The 24,999-nt window shown below is 37.0% G+C and overlaps 1 protein-coding gene across 1 annotated transcript; it reads right to left on the reverse strand.

Annotated features, from left to right (window-relative positions):
- Positions 1 to 5,553: 5,553 nt before the first annotated feature.
- Positions 5,554 to 7,892, reverse strand: Gm21908 (predicted gene, 21908). The gene is made up of 2 exons (NM_001373906.1): positions 7,767 to 7,892; positions 5,554 to 6,652 (listed from the first exon to the last, which is right to left on the reverse strand). Exon 2 carries the CDS (start codon positions 6,369 to 6,371, stop codon positions 5,688 to 5,690), a length of 684 nt encoding a protein of 227 aa, NP_001360835.1. The 5' UTR covers positions 6,372 to 6,652; positions 7,767 to 7,892; the 3' UTR covers positions 5,554 to 5,687.
- Between the last annotated feature and the right edge of the window lie 17,107 nt (positions 7,893 to 24,999).

Here is a 24,999-nt window from a genome sequence, read left to right on the forward strand (position 1 = left end):
TGCCTTGCAGAAACTTTGGAGTTTCATTAGGTCCCATTTGTCGATTCTCGATCTTACAGCACAAGCCATTGCTGTTCTGTTCAGGAATTTTTCCCCTGTGCCCATATCTTCAAGGCTTTTCCCCACTTTCTCCTCTATAAGTTTCAGTGTCTCTGGTTTTATGTGAAGTTCCTTGATCCACTTAGATTTGACCTTAGTACAAGGAGATAAGTATGGATCGATTCGCATTCTTCTACACGATAACCAGCAGTTGTGCCAGCACCAATTGTTGAAAATGCTGTCTTTCTTCCACTGGATGGTTTTAGCTCCCTTGTCGAAGATCAAGTGACCATAGGTGTGTGGGTTCATTTCTGGATCTTCAATTCTATTCCATTGGTCTACTTGTCTGTCTCTATACCAGTACCATGCAGTTTTTATCACAATTGCTCTGTAGTAAAGCTTTAGGTCTGGCATGGTGATTCCGCCAGAAGTTCTTTTATCCTTGAGAAGACTTTTTGCTATCCTAGGTTTTTTGTTATTCCAGACAAATTTGCAAATTGCTCCTTCCAATTCGTTGAAGAATTGAGTTGGAATTTTGATGGGGATTGCATTGAATCTGTAGATTGCTTTTGGCAAGATAGCCATTTTTACAATGTTGATCCTGCCAATCCATGAGCATGGGAGATCTTTCCATCTTCTGAGATCTTCTTTAATTTCTTTCTTCAGAGATTTGAAGTTTTTATCATACAGATCTTTCACCTCCTTAGTTAGAGTCACGCCAAGATATTTTATATTATTTGTGACTATTGAGAAGGGTGTTGTTTCCCTAATTTCTTTCTCAGCCTGTTTATTCTTTGTATAGAGAAAGGCCATTGACTTGTTTGAGTTTATTTTATATCCAGCTACTTCACCGAAGCTGTTTATCAGGTTTAGGAGTTCTCTGGTAGAATTTTTAGGGTCACTTATATATACTATCATATCATCTGCAAAAAGTGATATTTTGACTTCCTCTTTTCCAATTTGTATCCCCTTTATCTACTTTTGTTGTCGAATTGCTCTGGCTGATACTTCAAGTACTATGTTGAAAAGGTAGGGAGAAAGTGGGCAGCCTTGTCTAGTCCCTGATTTTAGTGGGATTGCTTCCAGCTTCTCTCCATTTACTTTGATGTTGGCTACTGGTTTGCTGTAGATTGCTTTTATCATGTTTAGGTATGGGCCTTGAATTCCTGATCTTTCCAAAACTTTTATCATGAATGGGTGTTGGATCTTGTCAAATGCTTTTTCTGCATCTAACGAGATGATCATGTGGTTTTTGTCTTTGAGTTTGTTTATATAATGGATTACATTGATGGATTTTCGTATATTAAACCATCCCTGCATCCCTGGAATAAAACCTACTTGGTCAGGATGGATGATTGCTTTAATGTATTCTTGGATTCGGTTAGCGAGAATTTTATTGAGGATTTTTGCATCGATATTCATAAGAGAAATTGGTCTGAAGTTCTCTATCTTTGTTGGATCTTTCTGTGGTTTAGGTATCAGAGTAATAGTGGCTTCATAAAATGAGTTGGGTAGAGTACCTTCTACTTCTATTTTGTGAAATAGTTTGTGCAGAATTGGAATTAGATCTTCTTTGAAGGTCTGATAGAACTCTGCACTAAACCCATCTGGTCCTGGGCTTTTTTTGGTTGGGAGACTATTAATAACTGCTTCTATTTCTTTAGGTGATATGGGACTGTTTAGATGGTCAACTTGATCCTGATTCAACTTTGGTACCTGGTATCTGTCCAGAAATTTGTCCATTTCGTCCAGGTTTTCCAGTTTTGTTGAGTATAGCCTTTTGTAGAAGGATCTGATGGTGTTTTGGATTTCTTCAGGATCTGTTGTTATGTCTCCCTTTTCATTTCTGATTTTGTTAATTAGGATTTTGTCCCTGTGCCCTTTAGTGAGTCTAGCTAAGGGTTTATCTATCTTGTTGATTTTCTCAAAGAACCAACTCCTCGTTTGGTTAATTCTTTGAATAGTTCTTCTTGTTTCCACTTGGTTGATTTCACCCCTGAGTTTGATTATTTCCTGCCGTCTACTCCTCTTGGGTGAATTTGCTTCCTTTTTTTCTAGGGCTTTTAGATGTGTTGTCAAGCTGCTAGTATGTGCTGTCTCCCGTTTCTTCTTGGAGGCACTCAGCGCTATGAGTTTCCCTCTTAGAAATGCTTTCATTGTGTCCCATAGGTTTGGGTACGTTGTGGCTTCATTTTCATTAAACTCTAAAAAGTCTTTAATTTCTTTCTTTATTCCTTCCTTGACCAAGGTATCATTGAGAAGAGTGTTATTCAGTTTCCACGTGAATGTTGGCTTTCCATTATTTATGTTGTTATTGAAGATCAGTCTTAGGCCATGGTGGTCTGATAGGATACATGGGACAATTTCAATATTTTTGTATCTATTGAGGCCTGTTTTGTGACCAATTATATGGTCAATTTTTGAGAAGGTCCCGTGAGGTGCTGAGAAGAAGGTATATCCTTTTGTTTTAGGATAAAATGTTCTGTAGATATCTGTCAGGTCCATTTGTTTCATAACTTCTGTTAGTTTCACTGTGTCCCTGTTTAGTTTCTGTTTCCACGATCTGTCCTTTGAAGAAAGTGGTGTGTTGAAGTCTCCCACTATTATTGTGTGAGGTGCAATGTATGCTTTGAGCTTTACTAAAGTGTCTCTAATGAATGTGGCTGCCCTTGCATTTGGTGCGTAGATATTCAGAATTGAGAGTTCCTCTTGGAGGATTTTACCTTTGATAAGTATGAAGTGTCCCTCCTTGTCTTTTTTGATAACTCTGGGTTGGAAGTCGATTTTATCCGATATTAAAATGGCTACTCCAGCTTGTTTCTTCAGTCCATTTGCTTGGAAAATTGTTTTCCAGCCTTTCACTCTGAGGTAGTGTCTGTCTTTTTCCCTGAGATGGGTTTCCTGTAAGCAGCAGAATGTTGGGTCCTGTTTGTGTAGCCAGTCTGTTAGTCTATGTCTTTTTATTGGGGAATTGAGTCCATTGATATTAAGAGATATTAAGGAAAAGTAATTGTTGCTCCCTTTTATTTTTGTTGTTAGAGTTGGCATTCTGTTCTTGTGGCTGTCTTCTTTTTGGTTTGTTGAATGATTACTTTCTTGGTTGTTCTAGGGCGTGATTTCCGTCCTTGTATTGCTTCTTTTCTGTTATTATCCTTTGAAGGGCTGGATTCGTGGAAAGATATTGTGTGAACTTGGTTTTGTCGTGGAATACTTTGGTTTCTCCATCTATGGTAATTGAGAGTTTGGCCAGGTATAGTAGCCTGGGCTGGCATTTGTGTTCTCTTAGTGTCTGTATAACATCTGTCCAGGCTCTTCTGGCTTTCATAGTCTCTGGTGAAAAGTCTGGTGTAATTCTGATAGGCCTTCCTTTATATGTTACTTGACCTTTCTCCCTTACTGCTTTTAATATTCTATCTTTATTTAGTGCATTTGTTGTTCTGATTATTATGTGTCGGGAGGAATTTCTTTTCTAGTCCAGTCTATTTGGAGTTCTGTAGGCTTCTTGTATGATCATGGGCATCTCTTTTTTTATGTTTGGGAAGTTTTCTTCTATTATTTTGTTGAAGATATTAGCTGGCCCTTTAAGTTGAAAATCTTCATTCTCATCAATTCCTATTATCCGTAGGTTTGGTCTTCTCATTGTGTCCTGGATTACCTGGATGTTTTGAGTTAGGATCCTTTTGCATTTTGTATTTTCTTTGACTGTTGTGTCGATGTTCTCTATGGAATCTTGTGCACCTGAGATTCTCTCTTCCATTTCTTGTATTCTGTTGCTGATGCTCGCATCTATGGTTCCAGATCTCTTTCCTAGGGTTTCTATCTCCAGCGTTGCCTCGCTTTGGGTTTTCTTTATTGTGTCTACTTCCCCTTTTAGTTCTAGTATGGTTTTGTTCATTTCCATCACCTGTTTGGTTGTGTTTTCCTGCTTTTCTTTAAGAGCCTGTAACTCTTTAGCAGTGCTCTCCTGTAAATCTTTAAGTGACTTATGAAAGTCCTTCTTGATGTCCTCTATCATCATCATGAGAAATGTTTTTAAATCTGGGTCTAGATTTTCGGTTGTGTTGCGGTGCCCAGGACTAGGTGGGGTGGGAGTGCTGCGTTCTGATGATGGTGAGTGGTCTTGATTTCTGTTAGTAGGATTCTTACGTTTGCCTTTCGCCATCTGGTAATCTCTGAAGCTAGCTGTTTTAGTTGTCACTGTTAAGAGCTTGTTCTTCAGGTGACTCTGTTAGCCTCTATGAGCAGACCTGGAGGGTAGCCCTCTCCTTAGTTTCAGTGGGCAGAGTATTCTCTGCAGGCAAGCTCTCTTCTTGCAAGGCAGGTACCCAGATATCTGGTGTTCGAACCAGACTCCTGGCAGAAGTTGTGTTCCACTCACTAGAGGTCTTAGGATCACGTGTGGAATCCTGTGTGGGCCCTTGCGGGTGTCAGGCGACTCAGCTGGCAAGGTAGCCGGGGCTCGAGTGGAGTGGAAGGGACTTGTGCCCCAGATCAGGCCCGGGTAGCCTGCTTCCCTATGTACCGCAGTCTCGAGTTCCGCGCGATTGGATTGGGGCAGGCACTGTGATCCACTCACCAGAGGTCTTAGGGTCCCGTGGGGAGTCCTGTGTGGACCCTTGCGGGTGTTGGGCAAGACTCTGCTGTCAAGGTAGCCCGGGGCTCGAGTCACGAGTTGAGCGGAAGGGACTTGTGCCCCAGATCAGGCCCGGGTAGCCTGCTTCCCTATGTACCGCAGTCTCAAGTTCCGCGCGATTGGATTGGGGCAGGCACTGTGATCCACTCACCAGAGGTCTTAGGGTCCCGTGGGGAGTCCCGTGTGGACCCTTGCGGGTGTTGGGCAAGACTCTTTAAAAAGATATCTTAATGAGAATAGAGAGATGACCATGTTGTCAAGAGCATTTTTGTATCGCAAAAAAACAGGATTTGTTTTCTTGAATTCATATCCAATGGTTAACAATCAGCTTTAATGCCAGCTCCATGGGATCTGACAACTCATGTCTCTGTGGTCACCTATACTCTCAAGCTCATGCCCTATTCCCACCCATATAAATAAAGATAATAAATCTTAAATGAGAGACAAGTTTCATTTGGTTTCATTATTCAAATGAAACCTTATTTTGTCTGATTTCTGAGTCTCTTTGGATCAGTTTTCTGGGTTGCACTTTGTGTAACAAGTCCACATTCCTTTTTCCTATCACTCTTTCCCCAACTTGTTGTTTCTCCCTCAGACTTCATACCAGAGATTCTATCTATGTCCTGTCTTTCTCCCCTTCTTCCTAAAAATCCATCTTTTGCTGCCATCCCTGCTCCTCTAAGTCATATCTCCAATTCCTTGCTCACTATGCAGACCACAGAAGCTAAGTCCTGTCCATTTTAGCCTGTGTGATATTAGATGTATGCACTGTTCACAGCCTGAGTTGCAACTTTCATCTTCCTTTGATGTTCTTTCCACCATAGTCCATCTCTTCCAACAAAGTGTTCACTAAAAGCATGTCATGTCACACGTACTAATTTTTAGAACAAAACAAATTTTATTGACAAAGATACTGAGGTTGTCAAAGACCCATAGGTACCCAACACAGGAAAACAAACATTTTTTTTTTCAATCCTATAAGTTTACATTTCTGTACTTTGTGATTTTTTTCAATTTAAGTGATATTTGACACCAGAGTATAGACATAGATATGTAGGTCACCAAGAAATTTGATAAAGTACACGGTAGGATTGGCTAGATCTTTGTAAACAACCTTTCCGAACTTTTTGGATCCATCATCTCTGGTGTACTGCACCCAGGTACCTATTAAGAAGTCATTTTCATCACCTGATCTCGCCTCAGCCAGAGGGGTCTCTGGAATGATGTGGAGGTTACCTTCCTTGTAGTCATCCAGGAGCTGATAAACGTAGAGGACCGGATCATTCTTGTAGGAAATGTAAAAATAGTCCTGTAAGAATGGCACCTGGGCTAGCACCATCCCACTCCAGTTGTCCTCAGAGCCATCTTTCCCCTCAAATTTGTGTTGTACCTTTCTGCCAACCAGGGCTCTGGCGAGGTGGACATCCCTCACCTGAGGAAAAACTACTTTGTGAGGCAAGACCTTAATATTTAAAATCCTCTCATCGCTGTGGAGCTCCTGTCCGTAGACACTGTCAATTCCGTCGTACTTCACCAAATAAAGAGAAGGGTTTGTTGGCAGTTGCCCTAGAATGATGGCCTTCCAATGGGTGACAGGCTCATTACCTTCCTTCCACCCGTGAGAAATTCTGCAGCCAACAATATTCCCCAGGGCCTGGGAAGAAGGCTTCCTCCTACTCTTCTTCTTGAGTGATATCATGCTCAGACTCTTCAGAGGTGTTGTCTTCTACCTGGCTGTAGACCTGTTGTGCTAGATCACACTGTCTTGTGGCTTCCATTCTCTTCAAATATCATACTTGCCCATTGCCTGGGACTGAAGATCTTGCCTGTTTAAACCAGACACAATGCTGTTGCCTCTGTCATATATATGAATTCCTGATGGTCAATGGATATGGGTTGGGAGTGAATGCTGGACCAAGACTCTTCTCTAAGAGAACTTCTGAGAAGGTGAAGAAGACTATGCTAAACAGTTTTGAGCTCCTAAAATTAATTTTATAAAAATAAGAAGTTAATAAGTCAGCCATGGTGGTACACACATTTAATCCCAGAACTCAGAAGTCAAGGACAGGCAGATTTCTAAATTAGAGACCAGACAGGTCTACAAAGTGAGTTCCAGGGCAGCCAGTGCTATAGAGAGGAACCCTGTCTCAACAACAACAACAACAACAACAACAACAAGTAAAAGAAAACAAACGAAAATCAAACGAAAAACAAACAAAACAGAAATACAAACAAAAAAATAATAAAACAAACAATCAAATGGAGAAGTTAATAGGAAGTGGTGGTGACCCATAACTTTAATCATAGTACTCAAGAGGCAGAGTGAGGCAGACCTTAGTGAGATAAAGGCTAGTCTGGTCTACACAGTGAGTTTCCTGACAGCCATATCTAAACATACAGAAACTCAAATAAAATTAACCAAGCAAGCAAACAAACAAACAAAGAAACAAAGAAACAAGGGAAACAAGGCAATAAAAATAGTGTAATTAACAAGTAATTCTCTAGAGCTCAGAATAACATACTCAGATCAACATTTATTTCTTCAGCCCTGAGTTAATTTGCCTCTGATGAGTATCCTCTCCTTGAATTTCTATGTCAATTTAGGTTGTGCTATGACTATTACCCCCAATGATCAAGAAGAAGAGAAAAAAAAAGGGCCAGAGGGGTCACCATGACTCTCTTGTACTTGTAAGCTCTGAGCTAAGTCCTTGTATTCACAAATATCTTCCCAGGGACACAGCACACCACTGTCCTTCTTTATTGTTTCTCCTGACCCAGCTTCGGAATTATTTGATGAAGCCATTGCATCACTGAACTCAAGAACATCTCAACAAGTTGAGGCAATATCAGCCATTTAGCACTAATATTTTCTAACGTACACATGGACAAAGAGGAGCTTTGGCATTTTAGTGGAATTGTGATCTAGATATTGTTAGCAAGGATAATAAATTCAGGACATAAACTAACCTAGACCAATCATTTCCCTTGCTAATAAACATGGGGAAAGTAGAATGTACAGCAACTCACTGTAAGAGAGAAAATTTTTAGCTTTCTGTAGCTATGAGGGTCCAAATTACTTCATAAATGTACTTACCCATAGAAAAATATCCTAGATTTTATCTATCTCCTGATTCAGATTCTATCTCCTGATACAGACCAGGCACCAAAAGCCTGTGGGAAAAAAAATGACCTTGCTTTGACACACCACTGTGAAGATAGTGAACTCACCTTCAATGGATTCTAGAGCCTCCAAGTGGAATAGATGCACAACCTTCAGCCAGTGCTCTGTGACATCACCCTAGTTCAGCTTACATCATAGAACATCAGGCTGGTTCCTTCCCTAGTTACACTCATAAACGTTCAGCATCTCGACTTTACCTTTTCATATGGCCTCCTAGAAATAATAAATGAAATCCCAACTGAAAGGCCTGATGATCTGAGTAATATTCTGCCAAAGAATTTCACCCTTGCATTGTTTTTATTGTTTGGTTGTTGGATTTTTATTTATTTGTTTGGTTTGTGTTTTGTTTTGTTTCATTTTTGTTTTTATTTTCGTTCTGAGAAAGTCTTCGGTTTCTGACTTGACAACATCCATGGTGGTTATTTTTCACGTTCCAACCTTTCCCTTGGTTATCTTTAAGCTGTGCTTCTTATCATAAATATTGCCTGACTCTTTGAGGCAGCACACTGGATAGCACACCAATTTTCACTTTATGAAAACCCACAGTTAGAGGAGGACTATTTTTATGCAAATATAGCTGGAATTTGACAGGTTTAAATGACATGTATTGAAACCAATGGCAATCATGAATTATGGATTCTTTGGAAAGTAAGAGGACAACATAGATCTTGGGCATGCTTACTAAGTTGTGATAAAATTAAAACAAACCTGATATCTCCCAGTCATATTTTAAAGGTTTTTAAAATTTACCAGCACTTCTGATTATAAGGAATTTCATAGTTTAAATGCAGTAAAACAGGATGAAATAGATGAGGTAATTTTACTTTTGAAATATGTGTAGACAGAATACTGGACACAGGTACGTATAAAATTTACTTACAAATTAGAGGACACTTTAATTGTCCATGCCACATAGATCTTCAGTTCTTCAAAAAAAATCCTTTTCAGTACCTTCCACGGTCCCCACCACACCCTGTACATCATCTTCATATGATATGATACTATCCATAAAGAGCTAGATCCTTCAACAACAGTCATCAAAAAAAAAATCATTCCTTAAGGTGTGGCCACAGGCCAATGTGATGGGTGATCATTATCTGAGATTCTATCTTCCCAGGATGATTTAAGTTCACAAAAAAAATCTAAGAAGGACCACTACATATCCATATCATCAATTCATCAATATTGATTGCCTCACCGTATGAAACATACATGCTATGGAATGAATTTAGATGTCAACTACTGGATGAATGCCTTAAAAATGAGAGGCAGAAAGAGAGAGAGAGAGAGAGAGAGAGAGAGAGAGAGAGAGAGAGAGAGAGAGAGAGAGAGAGAGAAATATATTTCTCATCTATGTGTATTAGTGCAGGGCTTTGTTTTCAAAAAAAAATGGATGGAACGGTAAAATACTATATATTAGGTTAGACAAGTAAAACTCAAAATGACAATTGTGAAAATATAAATTTCATAAGGGATATTAAAAAATAGGAGGTATTTTGGAAGAGTAAGCGCAGCAGCAGGGGGGAGATTTGATAGCAATGGAGGATAGTGGGGAGGATGAAGATGGTAAAAGGACACTATAAACCTGTGCAAAGGGTCACAGAAAAGGCCTGCGACTTGTACACTTAAAAAAACACTGGTATAAACTAAGAGAGTCCAAATAATATTTTGATTAAATTGGGGATTTTAGCTTCAAGACACTATAAAATGTATTTGTATTTTTCTACTCACGTGTGGTTCTTGCTATGTTGAACATGATATGGGTGACAGGATATGGTAAGGTGCTTCAATGTTTGTGTATCATTTATCATCAAATGCACATGTCACTCAGTGAGCTGCAAGGCTATCACAGGGAAGGAGGTATCTAAAGATCTTAAGTGTACTTGACGTAGGGAGAATAATGCCCCCACACTACTATAGATGTTGAAATAATCACATGTGTTTCCCAAAATAATTTTCTGAAGATTAATCCCCAGGTGTGAATATATTTGGAAGAAATTGAATGGGTCAGGAGGGATATGACCTACATATAAAAATAATTTAATAATGCTGTTATAGAAAAGGATTAATTATGAAAGGGAGTTTGGTTCCCTCTTTTCTCTTTCTAGCCCATTGGATTCCTCTGTGATGACATCATCTCACAAGAATTCACTCATTTGCTGATGGTGTGTTCATCTTTGAATATACAGACTCCTGAAAAGGGTCATACAAAATATGCTTCAGTATATACTAGACAATTAGTGTCATTTTGTTTGGCAATACAACTTGTATGATTATACCTCAGAATCATGAGCAACTGGGCCATATGGGAAATATAATTAGTATATTTCTGCTGGCTGAAGATCAGATGGGTTGAGTGTTATCATGTGTGCTGTTCATGAGAGGAAGCAGGATAGATGGTGAGTATAGATCAGAGAGGAACATCCAAGGAGGACACTATGTAAGGAACCCTAGGAAGAGCACCATCACTGCTTTTAGCTAGTAGACATATTTTTAGAATCCCCACTTTCTAGGGTGGAAAAGAAAACGGTATTACTCTAATTTACTAAGTATGGTCATTTGATACATCAGTGATCATCACCAAGGTGAACAGGTGTTGACAGAAGTTTGGGGACTCAGGAGAAGCCTGTTCTGGGAAAACCCATTGCCTTCAAAGTACGGAGACTTCTGACCAGCAACACTGGATAAACAGTCTACATTGGCAGCAGTATCCCCATTATGTCCAAATTAGTGGTTTTCAAACCATGGAATGTGACTCCTCTGAGTGTTCAAACAACTCTTTCACAAGTGTCACATATCATATATCTTGTTTAAAAGATATATACTTTACAATTAATGACTATAGCAAAATTATATTTATGAAGTTGCAATGAAGTAACATTATTGTTGTGGAGCTGTATATTAAAGATTCACAACATTTTGAAGATTGAGGACCACTATTCCTGACTTCTCTAAATCATGCCTGTCACTATGGGCTGGAGGAATAATCCCCTTTATTCAATCAGTCAAACGTAGAAAAATCAAAACACTACCCAATAGTTATGAAAGTTAAACATCTATTGTACCACAGTCTATAAGCAGGGCATGCTGGCATCTTAGACAAATGAGATCAAAATGAAAATCACTGTGACCAAATGAGAAGCAGAGGAGAATAACTAGTACCCTAGTGGTGACATAAGTGGGTATTAGCCCAGACACTTAGAATATCCAAAATACAAGTTACAATCTTCAAAACATATGAAACTTAAGGAGATTGAAGACCAAAATGCTGACACTGTGCCCCTTCTTAGAATTGGGAACAAAACACCCATGGAAGGAGTTACAGGGACAACCTTTGGAGATGAGTCAAAAGGATGGACCATCTAGAGACTGCCATTCCTAGGGATCCATCCCATAATCAGCCTCCAAACACTGACACCATTGCATACACTGGCAAGATTTTGCTGGAAGGACCCAGATTTAGCTGTCTCTTGTGAGGCTATGCCATGGCCTAGCAAACACAGAAGTGGATGCTCACAGTCAGCTATTGGATGAATCACAGAGACCGAAATGGAGGAGGTAGAGAAGGTACCCAAGGAGCTAAAGGGGTCTGCAATCCCATAAGTGGAACATCACTATGAACTAAAGAACCCCCCCCAGAGCTTATTTTTCTAGCAGCATATCAGAACTCATGTTTCTAGCTGCAGTTGTATTAGAAGATGGACTAGTTGGTTATCATTGGAAAGAGAGGCCCATCAGTCTTGCAAATTTTATATGTCTTAATTCAGGGGTATGCCAGGGTCAAGATGTGGTGGTGGTGATGGGGGTGTGGTTGAGGTGGGTATGGGGGGACTTTTGGGATAGTATTGGAAATGTAAATGAAAAAATACCTAATTTAAAAAAAAAATGAGGAAACCATTGTCAGAACCACCAGCAAGAATTTTAAATAACTGCCCTAAAGTCTGGATTTAGGATTCCTCGAGAATCTTCCAAAACAAAAGGCAACGCAGAATCTTGCTGAAGTAATTGGAGAAACAAGAGAAAAGCAAAGGAGAATTCATCACATAAAAACAGACAGAAGAAGTAGGAATAAAGACATATTTGGGCAAGATGAATAGTGAAGTAGAGATTAGAGCAAGCAGAAAGGACTGAGGAGATAGCTCACTGCTTAGGCCCACTGATTGCTTTTGCACAGGACCAGGGTTCAATTTCTAACATCCACATGGATGTTCACAACCACCTGCAATTCTAGTTCTAGACGATCTGATGACCTCTTTGGACAACACACACACACACACACACACACACACACACACACACACACACACACACACACACACACACACATATACTCACCCACAGAGAAAAAAAATCATTTAGAAAACAATTACAAAAACAAAAAGGAGTCAAGTATAATTTTATTCCCCTTTTTCACCAGCACTCAGAAGCAGGCTAAACTCTGTAAGTTGAATGACTGCCTAGCTGATAGGTGTGTTTTCATAATTTTATTCTTCTTTTTTTTTTTTTTTTTGGATTTTAGGACTATTTCAGTATTTGTTTAAAGATTCTAGATTTTTTTTTATTTACTTTTTCTAATGTTTTAGGATTTTTTCGGCTTTTTAGTATTTTACAGTTTTCAGGTTTTTTTTTTTTTGGGGGGGGTGCAGGAGGGTAAAGCCCTTTGGGTTATTTAGAGTTTTAGGGTTTTAATGGTTTTAAATTTGGGAGGTTGTTTTGTCCTTACAAGTTTTTTGTTTGTTTGTTTGTTTGTTTTTGGTAGGGTTGAGGTTTATTTTTATTTTATTTTATTTATTTATTTATTTATTTATTTATTTATTCATTCCTTATTTATTTATTTATTTATTTATTTATTTATTTATTTTGGCTCTTGATTTCTCCTAGAAATTTAAGGTATTTCAGGGTTTTAGGGCTTTTTAGTGATTATAAATAATGTTAGGATAATTGTACTTTTTTGTGTATTTGTTCTTCTTTTTGTTTTGATTTGTTTTGTTTTTGTTTCTTTTTATACTTTTAGTGTTTTATAGGGTTTTAGGATTTTGTAAGGGTTTTTTTGTTTTCTTGTGTGTGTGTTTGCTTTTTTTTAATGGGTTTAGGATAACTTTTATATCTTAGGATTTAGTTAATGTTTCAGGGTTTTGTAGGTATTTGGGGGGGGTTAGGATTGTTTTTATAGTCTCAGGATTTTAGTTAGGGTTTCAGGGTATTGTACGTTTTTTGTTGTTGTTGTTTGTTTGTTTGTTTGTTTTTGCTTTTTTTGAGCGGGTTTTCAAGTTTTTTTTTTTTTTTGAGTTTCAGAGTTTTGATGTGTTTTTAGAACTTTTTAAAGGAACTTTTTTTAGGGTTTTACAGTTCTTTTGGGTCTTTTTCCTGTTGTTGAGATTGTTTTAGAATTTTAGGGTTTTTCTTTATTTTTTAGTTTTGTTTTGTTTTGTTTTTTAATTTAATTAAGGAATTTTTAAAAATTGTTTTAAGCATTTTTTTAATAAGGTTTGTAAAATGATTTTCTTTTCCAGTGTTTTTGGCGATTTTTTAAGGCAGTAAAATTTGTAGTTGTTGGGGTTGTGGTTTTGTACCTTTTCATTTTCTTTTTTTTTTTTAATTGTTTTTTTATTGTCTCATTAGGGATCTAGACTTGTAGAGTTTTTGGATTTTTTTTACGGTTTTATAATTTTTTTACGGTCGTTTTAGAGTTCTTCTGTTTTCTTATATAGAATTTTAGGGTTTTAAAAATGTTTATTAAGAATTAAAAAAATAGCTTTTTTGGGTCATTTAGTGTTTGTTTAATAATTATAGGGTTGTTAGGGTTTTAGGTTTTGCTTTATTGTTTTAGGGTTTTTTTTTTTACGTTTTTTAAATGATTTTAGGGTTGTTTTCAGTGTATTTGGCGAGATTTTTTTTAAGGCTTAGTGTGGTTATTGTTGTTCTTTCCTTGTTTGTTTGTTTTTTTGTGGTAATGCTTTTATGTTTTTTTGGTCTTTGTAGACATCTAGAATTTTTTTGTTGATTTTTTTGTTTGTTTTTCTTTAGGGTTTTAGGCTCTATTAGTTTTATTTTTTCAAAAATTTTATTTTTTTTTTGTTTGTTTGTTTGGTTTTTTAGGGTTTTTTTGTTTATTTAAACCTTCAAGTTAATTTTCTTTTCTCTTCTTTTTTCTTTTTTATTTTTTAGAGTTTTTAGGGTCTTAAGGTTCTGTCTCTAAGAACATAGAAACTGAACCTATTGCTTTTAGATTATTTATAAAATGTATTCCATTCTGAAAATAAGAAACACTATGAAGTCATGTTTGTTCATTTGAGTGTATGTCCCCAGGAGCTATAGATTATGTGTGCCTATTGCAGAGCGCTACAATATGTCCTGACCATACAGATTTAATTGTCACATCATGAAAGTTCAAGAACTATAATATAAAGCTGTATCTATGTATCCTAGTTTATTCATCTTTCAAACAAATATAGTAGAAATGTCACAGAGGGCAGAATTTATTGATCATGATTTCGAAAAAGGACCTCAAAAGTCATTAAATCAAGTATCTTATACAAGCCAAACTCTACCCATCTATCCAGTTCACTCCTGTAAGAATAATTGCACCTGGGTTTTGGTTAATTCTTATTAAATTCTCCAGTTAAAAAAGGTCTTTATTAGCCCCCTTCCAGCTTAGTGAAAAACTCCATTCACTCTCCTTCTGAAAGCAAAAGCATTTTTCTTTCACACACTATGTTAATTTTACAACATTTGCCCCTTGATGGTTTCCATTTCCACAGTTGTGTTTGCCATGACTCAATATTTCATCTCTATTCAGACAACTCTTCTCATATACCACAGGTTAATACACAAAGGCTCATTTGTGAGTCATGCCAAGAAAGCGGAATGAACTTGGGGGATACAGAAGAGGCAAAGACAAAAGAGCAACAGAAGTATCATTAAGCTGGATACTACTCTAGAATACTGCATGCTATTCATGTATCCTGGGAATCCAGAAATTCATCTAGACTGGACCCTAGTTATCCATTGAAAGGATGTAGTCGGAAGCTTAGCCTATTAACTGGCAGCTCCCATAGCTTTGAACCGATCCAATGATTTTTATCTTCCACACACCACCCAGTCGTATCCAAGCTACATTCCCTGTCACAGGCAAAAGTCCGGAAAAAGAAAAGAAACTACTGTACTGTGTGCTAGGGTAGTGCTCCTAGAAGGTATTGGCAAACTGCACTGAATCTATTGCCACAACTGCAAAGGTATGTTGCACAGGCAATCCAAGGATCACCATGCTTCCCATTTTATCTCTCCAGTCTATATATCCACTCCCAACTCTACACACTATGCTCCTAATCCTAGGGATCATTTAGAGGTCTCATAAATACCACCATGTATAACCCCAGAAGATGAGAGATGTTTGAAGCACATCGATAGATTTTAAGTCTGACAATTGTTGATGTCATCAAAACAATTTTCTGAGCTGTGTTGTGCTTTTGTCAAACGATGGGGCTAGAATGGCCCTGCCAAGATCTAAAGCAGAAATAATAGTTTTTTATTTGTTTGTTTGTTTGTTTGTTTGTTTTTCTATTATTATATTGGAACATGCCATCATCAATTGCACTGCCTCAGTCTAAAATACGAGGTGATACTTACAGTTATTTGCTGTAATCTCTAAAGTCAGGGCAAGGCAACTCCTGTGATTCTCCAAGCCTTACTTCTTACCAGTTCTAGGCTATATGCTGTCAGGATAATGTTCTAAACAGGGAATTCTATGGATATCCAGATTTCAATAGTTTTCACTTCAAAAAATATAGTTAAAAAATTCCAAATGTACATTTATTTTCGTATTTCTGGTCAACATTTTCCTACTGAAGTGACAGAAATATTTACTATTTTTATATCTTTATACTAACATTATATTTCTGTTTAATTTGTAGGGGACAGGTTTATTTGAGACAGTCCTACATTACTCATGCTGAACTCATACTCACTATGTAGCTATGGACAGTCAAAGGACTTGATCCTCCTGCATTCAACTGCCAAGTGCTGGGATTACAGATTACAGGACCATAGCTATTAAAAGATTTTCTATGACTGATAAAAGAGGTGAGGATTTGACTTTAGGATTTCGGTATTTTTCTAATTGTAGTCATAGTTTATATTGAATAGTCATTAGGTGAAAGGTAACAGAGATTCTGGTCTTTCAGATTTCTACTCATTAGTAGGTTAGTTAATACATTTAAATATCTGCTAAAAATGTCATGGCATACAGGAGAACAGTAGTTTAAGATCTTGCCTAGGGTGGTTTCTTATGTTTAAAAGATTCAGTAAATAGGAGTAGATTTATGAGTTTAACATGCATGAGCATGTCTTATCTAATTTGCCAATGTTATACATAATACTACAAAACATAAATTTTAAGTTTTTAGAATTATTTTCCTCAAAACATATATATTTTTGACCAAATGAGCTAGAATTACTCATAACAAATATTTAATATTATAAAAAGCCTAAATTTTTGTTGAAATAAAATGAAACTTGTTCTGTTGAATTTATTGTAGTCTGTTATTTTGATAAGTATTTCTGAGGTTTTTAGAGATCTAAAGACAAAATATTCAGTGTATTTTTTTATGATAATTTCCAAGTAAGTTAGTATACTGAGACTAGGCTGGTAAGCCCAATGCCCACACTACAAAGAGGTTCTAGCTTTTGGTCTGTAAATGACTACAATGTTTTTTGCCATGCTATGAAAGGTTTAAAAATTGCCTTCATTTGGAGTATTTATTTAATTTTTATCTGTAGTCCCTATCTCTTTCCTGAACTGACTCATAATGGCAGGACCCTCCATGTATTTCGCAGGCAGAAAATGATCTCCTGTTCATTTCAAATTGAATACCCCCCAAACAATTAACCAACCAAATTAAAAAAAAATTGTTAATATGGTAATTGCCTCAGATCTTACTTGGAAACCATTTGATGACTACAGTGATTGTTATATTAATGGGGAAATGATCTAAAATAGTTTGGTGATATTCTTCCACAGGAGTATTTTGCCAGGGTTGTTAGGAAAGTTTTTTCCATACACTTTTTTTTTTTAATAAATAGGGACTAAGTTTAGGATTGTAAAAACTAATTTGCTACTTTGAGTTGGTTTTCTAAAATAAACGACAGAGTCCAGATGACAACAGTAAGTAATCTTTCTCTATCTTTCAAGTATACCTGAGGCTGACATATTGTAAAAGCTGGTAATCCTCTCTTCATCTCTCAGCAAATGTCGGCCTCTTGGAAATTTATGATCTCGTCTCCATTAAAATTCTTAGTGGTTTTCATTGGTATAGTATATGATCATACCTCTCTGATTTACAATTCAGTAGGACTAAAACAGAACCAAAAATAGTTAGATAATGAGAATTAATTTAGTTTCATGTGTCAAACACAAGGCTGGTTTCTCCCTTCCTAATTGATACATAGGTATACGAGGTTAATTATGAAGTTATTTATTATACCAACCACTGTTTTTTCTTGTTCTTTATTGAATTTCTTTTTTTTTACCTTTAAAAATTTTTATTATTATTATTTTTTTTCCATTTTTTATTAGGTATTTAGCTCATTTACATTTCCAATGCTATACCAAAAGTCCCCCATATCCCCCCGCTCCACTCCCCTGCCCACCCACTCTCCCTTTTTGGCCCTGGTGTTCACCTGTACTGGGGCATATAAAGTTGGCAAGTCCAATGGGCCTCTCTTTCCAGTGATGGCCGACTAGGCCATCTTTTGATACATATGCAGCTAGAGTCAAGAGCTCCGGGGTACTGGTTAGTTCATAATGTTGTTCCACCTATAGGGTTGCAGATCCCTTTAGCTCCTTGGCTACTTTCATTGCTCCTCCATTGGGAGCCCTATGATCTATCCATTAGCTGACTGTGAGCATCCACTTCTGTGTTTGCTAGGCCCCGGCATAGTCTCACAAGAGACAGCTACATCTGGGTCCTTTCAATAAAATCTTGCTAGTGTACACAATGGTGTCAGCATTTGGATGCTGGTTATGGGGTGGATCCCTGGATATGGCAGTCTCTACATGGTCCATCCTTTCATCTCAGCTCCAAACTTTGTCTCTGTAACTCCTTCCATGGGTGTTTTGTTCCCAAATCTAAGGAGGGGCATAGTGTCCACACTTCAGTCTTCATTTTTCTTGAGTTTCATGTGTTTAGCAAATTATATCTTATATCTTGGGTATCCTAGGTTTGGGGCTAATATCCACTTATCAGTGAGTACATATTGTGTGAGTTTTTTGTGAATGTGTTACCTCACTCAGGATGATGCCCTCCAGGTCCATCCATTTGGCTAGGAATTTCATAAATTCATTCTTTTTAATAGCTGAGTAGTACTCCATTGTGTAAATGTACCACATTTTCTGTATCCATTCCTCTGTTGAGGGGCATCTAGGTTCTTTCCAGCTTCTGGCTATTATAAATAAGGCTGCTATGAACATAGTGGAGCATGTGTCCTTCTTACCAGTTGGGGCATCTTCTGGATATATGCCCAGGAGAGGTATTGCTGGATCCTCCGGTAGTACTATGTCCAATTTTCTGAGGAACCGCCAGACTGATTTCCAGAGTGGTTGTACAAGCCTGCAATCCCACCAACAATGGAGGAGTGTTCCTCTTTCTCCACATCCACGCCAGCATCTGCTGTCACCTGAATTTTTGATCTTAGCCATTCTGACTGGTGTGAGGTGGAATCTCAGGTTTGTTTTGATTTGCATTTCCCTGATGATTAAGGATGTTGAACATTTTTTCAGGTGTTTCTCTGCCATTCGGTATTCCTCAGGTGAGAATTCTTTGTTCAGTTCTGAGCCCCATTTTTTAATGGGGTTATTTGATTTTCTGAAGTCCACCTTCTTGAGTTCTTTATATATGTTGGATATTAGTCCCCCTTTATTGAATTTCTGTACACCCACATACAACTTCTGAAACATATTTTTATACTGCTCATATAATTTGTTGTTGATCATGTCCCTGTAAAGTAAAGTAATGAAAGCAGTCAAATTTATACAAATAGGAAAAGAACGCTCAAAAAAATTAAATTGTTCTTTTCATACAATAAAAAGAAAAATAGCAGTAAAAAATCATCAAATGGGAAGTAATTACAGATTTTTTTCCTAAGAGATTATCAGAGAAGTTTTATTTCATGTTTTAGATTTTCAAAATTAAAGTTTACAGACAGATAAATAGATAGATAGATAGATAGATAGATGATAGATAGATAGATAGATAGATAGATACATAGATAATCTTTTCTAGAAAATTAATTGTATTTCAAAGTAGGGTTTTATTCTGTTCTACCAAATAGAAGGTCTAATTTTTTTTCCTATAATGTCTCAGTTAAGACTTAGTGTAAAACAATTCAATTAAAATATACAAATTGCCTGTATATGTAACTGATTCTTTTCCATACTGTTAAACATAATAAACCATAAAGTACATTTCTAAATCTTTGTGGAAAACTTCTGAATTTCCACAACAAATGTAAATCAAAATTTAAAATCTTAATAACATTTTCTTAAAGTAGAAAATACTTTTCTGTTACTCGCACCAAGCAAGTGAAAGATCTGTGTGACAAGAACTTCAAGTCTCTGAAGAAAGAAATTGAAAATCTCAGAAGATGGAAAGACCTCCCATGCTCATAGATTGGCAGGATTAATTCAGTAAAAATGGTCATCTTGCCAAAAGCAATCTATACATTCAGTGAAATCTCAATCAAAATTCAAACTCCATTATTCATAAAGATAGAAAGAACAATTTACAAAATCATCTGAAATAAAAAAAATCCAGGATATGGAAAAATTATTCTCAACAATAAAAGAACTTCAGGGGGAATCATCCTCGACCTCAAGCTGTAGAATAGAGCAATAGAGATAAAAATATATGCTAATGACAAAAAGACAATGACTTCATTAAATACACAGGCAAATGGAAGGATATAAAATATATCATCCTGTGTGAGGTAACCCATTCCCAAAATTACAAACATGGCACACACTCACTGATAAAGGGATATTATTCTAAAAATTCAGAATATCCAAAATGTATTTCACAGATCACATGAAGGTCAAGCAGAAAGAAGATGAGAGTGTGGGTGTTTCAATCCCTCTTAGAATGGGGAACACAATACTCCTTGGAAAAAATATGGAGACAAAATGCAGAGCAGAGACTGAAGAAATAACTATCCATTGTCTGCCCAACCTGAGGATCCATCCCATATACAGACACCAAACCCAGTCACAGTTGTGGATACCAACACGTGCTTGCTGACAGGAGCCAAATATGGCTATCTCCTGAGAAGCTCAGGCATTTCTTGGCAAGAAAAGAGGCTGATGCTCAAAGACAACTATCAGGCTGATCATGGCGTCCCCAGTAGATGGGTTACAGGAAGAACTGAAGGAGCTGAATGGGTTTGTAACCTTATAGGAAGAACAACAATATGAACCAACCAGACAGTCCAGAGCACCCAGGGACTAAGCACCAACCCATGGTTCCAGCTGCATATATAGCAGAGTATGACCTTGTCAGACATCAGTGGGAGGAGAGGTTCTTGGTCCTGTGAAGGCTTGATTCCCCAGTGAAAGCATGTACCAGGGTGGGGAGGGTAAAATGGGTGGATGGAGGAAGACCCTCGTAGAAACACAGAGAGGGTAAATGGAATAGGGATTATCTGGGGTGAAACAAAGAAAGGACTAATATTTGAAATGTAAAGAAAGATAATATCTAGTAAAAATTAAAAAAATAAATAAATAAACAAATAAAATAAAAATAGTTACAAAACACTACATAAAAAAGAATAAATCACTATGATGTCATACAGTATATTAACTTATATTTCCTAATATAGAAATTATGCTAATTCTATATAGTTTTAAAAAATTATATAACCAAAAATGTACCTTCATATTTTCCCAGAAGATTTTGTACTGGAAATCTATAAAGAAATTAAAGTTTTAAAAAGTAAGAATGCAGATGTTAGAGTTTGATGGCTCAGCATTTGACCTACAGGCATGACAATGAGAGTTTGACCCACACCACTATACCCTCCAAGAAAACCATTAAAATTAAAGATTAATCATACAGAATTATTGTTTGGAATATACATCATATGCAAAATATTAATATAGTTTACTTGCTATACAATCAATTATACTTTCATTGAAATACTTACACTAAATAGGAAATAATAAATTTGAACATATTACAGTGTATATCCAATTATTTTTTTAGAATTTGCATTCTAATTATCATTAGTTACTGGAGATTCTGTTCTTGGTTGTTAATACAACAAGATATATAATTTTTTTTTTTTGCAAATATTAATGAAATACTTTTCGCCTGACTGGACTTATATTTTAATGCTACACAAAGAAGCTCTGCATTCAATCTTCAACAATGAAAAAATAAATAAATAAAAAATAAAATGTATATATAAAAAATATAGAAGACATGTTTCCTTAGGCCCCAGTAAAGTTGTAAGGCTGAGTACATCATTTTCAAGGACAGTCAACACTGCACATGTGCTTTGAGATAGTACTGAAATATAGAGTTAGAGCTTACCTTCCTATACCAAAACAACACATACATAAACACAGCCTTCCCTGAATTATGTCTGAAGTACCAGCTCTTCTGAGGTTGAGAGGAGCCTCTGGATTTGGAAGCACTTTGGCACTTATATATACAAATTTTGGAAATCTGGCCTTTCAAAACCAGGTAAAGGAAAATGAAGACTGGTCTTCAGTTTGTTTTTAATGAATCCCTGGTGGGCAGCAGCAGTACAGAAAAGTATCTAGTCTGTTTCCACCACTAACTGACCCCCAGTTTACTCACAACTCACATCCCCAGGCCCCAAGAATACTTTTAGGATCTCCAATTCCCTAGCCTTCCTGGTTTCTGCTAGGTGATAATCTGTTCAATCCCCTGCCCATAGCGAAAAAGTTCTCTGTTTTTCTTGGGTAAAGTGGATTGTGAACCCAGAAGCATTAACCGCAGGAGTCCAATGAGGGTCACCTGCTCTTCTTTCTCCTTTAGTAACAGCTCCATCCCTCCACCATCATCCCACTGGGACCCCCAGCTGAACCAGGATTAACCATCTTTCAACAGTTCACTGACTCCCTCCACAGAGACTTCTGCCTACCATGCTTCCTCAAGAACTTTACTTCCTCAGGAACTCATCTTCCTGGCCACCACAAAGCATACTGAGTAACAGGGTTTGGACAGCAGGAAAACAATCTTAGCCAAGCCCATTGCTGATTGTCCCTGTTTACACATTCCTACAAAGGGTGAGAGAGATATTATCAGTCATCTGTCATCACAGTAGCAAAAAGGAGGTAGTATTTTAGCTTCCACTACTACTAAGAGTTTTTCCATTTTTCAAGTTTGCAATACTTACTTGAAAGAAAGAAACAAAACAAAACAAAACAAAACAAAACAAAACAAAACAAAACAAAACAAAACAAAACAAAACAAAACAAAACAAAACACCAAAGAAGTCTCTCCTACTTTGTTTTAGTTGAAGGGACTGTCGTGTGTAATTCTAAATTGTTTTATTTATTTACCTAACGTGTTTTTGCACATTTGTATTTTTACAACATGCATGTCTGGTGTTTACACAACATTCATGTCTTGTGCTCTTAGAAACTAGAATAGGATGGCAAAATCCCCTGGATCTTGAATTAAAAATTGTTGTGAGCCATTATGTGGGTCCTAAGAACTAAACCTTGTTTCTGTACAAGAGCAACAAGTGTTCTTAATGTCTAAGTCATCATTCTTTTTTTTTCCATTTTTTATTAGGTATTTAGCTCATTTACATTTCCAATGCTATACCAAAATCCCCCATACCCACCCACCCCCACTCCCCTATCCACCCACTCCCCCTTTTTGGCCCTTGCATTCCCCTGTACTGGAGCATATAAAGTTTGCAAGTCCAATGGGCCTCTCTTTCCAGTGATGGTTGACTAGGCCATCTTTTGATACATATGCAGCTAGAGTCAAGAGCTCCGGGGTACTGGTTAGTTCATAATGTTGTTCCACAAATAGGGTTGCAGATCCCTTTAGCTCCTTGGCTACTCTCTCTAGCTCCTCCATTGGGAGCCCTGTGATCCATCCATTAGCTGACTGTGAGCATCCACATCTGTGTTTGCAAGGCCATGGCATAGTCTCACAAGAGACAGCTACATCTGCGTCCTTTCAATAATATCTTGCTAGTGTATGCAATGGTGTCAGCGTTTGGATGCTGATTATGGGGTGGATCCCTGGATATGGCAGTCTCTATATGGTCCATCCTTTCGTCTCAGCTCCAAACTTTGTCTCTGTAACTCCTTCCATGGGTGTTTTGTTCCCAATTCTAAGGAGGGGCATAGTGTCCACACTTCAGTCTTCATTTTTCTTGAGTTTCATGAATTTAGGAAACTGTATCTTATATCATGGGTATCCTACGTTTTGGGCTAATATCCACTTATCAGTGAGTACCTATTGTGTGAGTTCCTTTGTGAATGTGTTACCTCACTCAGGATGATGCCCTCCAGGTCCATCCATTTGGCTAGGAATTTCATAAATTCATCCTTTTTAATAGCTGAGTAGTACTCCATTTTCTGTATCCATTCCTCTGTTGAGGGGCATGTGGCTTCTTTCCAGCTTCTGGCTATTATAAATAAGACTGCTATGAACATAGTGTAGCATGTGTCCTTCTTACCAGTTAGGGCATCTTCTGGATATATGCCCAGGTCCTCCATTGTTGGTGGGATTTCAGGCTTGTACAACCACTCTGGAAATCAGTCTGGCGGTTCCTAAGTCATCTTTCATTCCCTGCCCTGTGTGTGTGTTTTAAAGTATGTTGGATCATTTCTCTCGATAGATGTTTAATTTTACTATACAGTGGAGATAATAAAAATATGACACTTTCTTAATATTTTCTGTTTCCAAAAAAGAAATAAAAACATCATAATTTGAATAGATTGTGTAAATCATAAAAAGATTTTCAGCAAAAAAACGATGTGTATACATTTCAGTGTATGTGTGCATAAGGAGGTCAGAAATAGACAACTGTTTTATCCTAAATTATATTCCAACTATTTTTTTTTATGAGACAGGGTTTCTCTGTATAGATCTGTTTGTCCTGGAACTCACCCTTTATAACAGGGTGGCCACAAACTCAGAAATTTCCCTTCTTTTTCCTCAAAACTGCAGGTATTAAGGCATGTGCCACCACTGTCTGACACAACTTAAAAGTTGAGACAGGATATCTCTGAATCTGCAGCTCACAAAAACCACTAGGCTACCTAGCCAGCCATCTGTCTCCACCTACTCAGCACTGGCCTGCAGAATGTACTTTTAACGTGGATTCTAGACCCCCATCTTAATTCCATATAGTTTCACAGAAAGAAATTTACCAAAATAACCATCTCTCTAGCCCCCCTGTGAGATTTGTTCTGCTGTAGTCACTACCATTAGTATTATTTTTTTTCTATTGCTCTAATCATACCTAAGTTTAGGCTCCTAAAGTGTTTAATGCTGGTTTTGTTTGTTTCCTTACAATAGAAAATTGGTTTTCTTGCTCAGTTTACATTATACAGTTAATTAAGTAAACTTTTCAGACTCATATTTCATTTGTGAGACTTGTTGCTGTGTTTTGTTTGCTTGTTAGGTTTTTTTTTTTTTGTTTTTCGTTTTTTTTTTTTTTTTTAAATTTGGTGGGTTTGTTGAATTTTTTGTTTGCTTTATTATTTGGTTGCTTTTTGTTTTTTTAATTTTGTTTTTTTTTTGTTTGTTTGTATTATTTTTTGTTTTGTTTTTTTTTTTTTTTTTTTTTGATTTTTCCACAACTGAAGATGAAACTCAAAACTGTTACTTGGTGCTTTACCACTGAGCTACATCTCCAGGTAAACATTATTTCTAAATGTTGGGTACAAAGTCATCTGTATGTGTTTTAAGGAAAACTATGATTTCTGTGAAACCTAAAATTATTCCCTTATGCTATAGGGTCTATAGAGATGTAATGCCCTCTTCTGGCCTCTTCAAAAAAGTTAAATATCTCCAAAAACACAAGAGGTTTTATTATCAGCAAGCTGAGGATGAAGTCCCTCCACCATGCAGGGCAGAGGAGTTTGACCCTGATCAGTGACAGT

This window comes from Mus musculus, chromosome Y, assembly GCF_000001635.26.
Source record: "Mus musculus strain C57BL/6J chromosome Y, GRCm38.p6 C57BL/6J".
Classification (NCBI taxonomy): Eukaryota; Metazoa; Chordata; class Mammalia; order Rodentia; family Muridae; genus Mus; species Mus musculus.

Bases quoted from the DNA above. Each gene is read 5' to 3' on its own strand.
- Gm21908 (NM_001373906.1), bottom strand. From the start codon at position 6,371: ATGATATCACTCAAGAAGAAGAGTAGGAGGAAGCCTTCTTCCCAGGCC.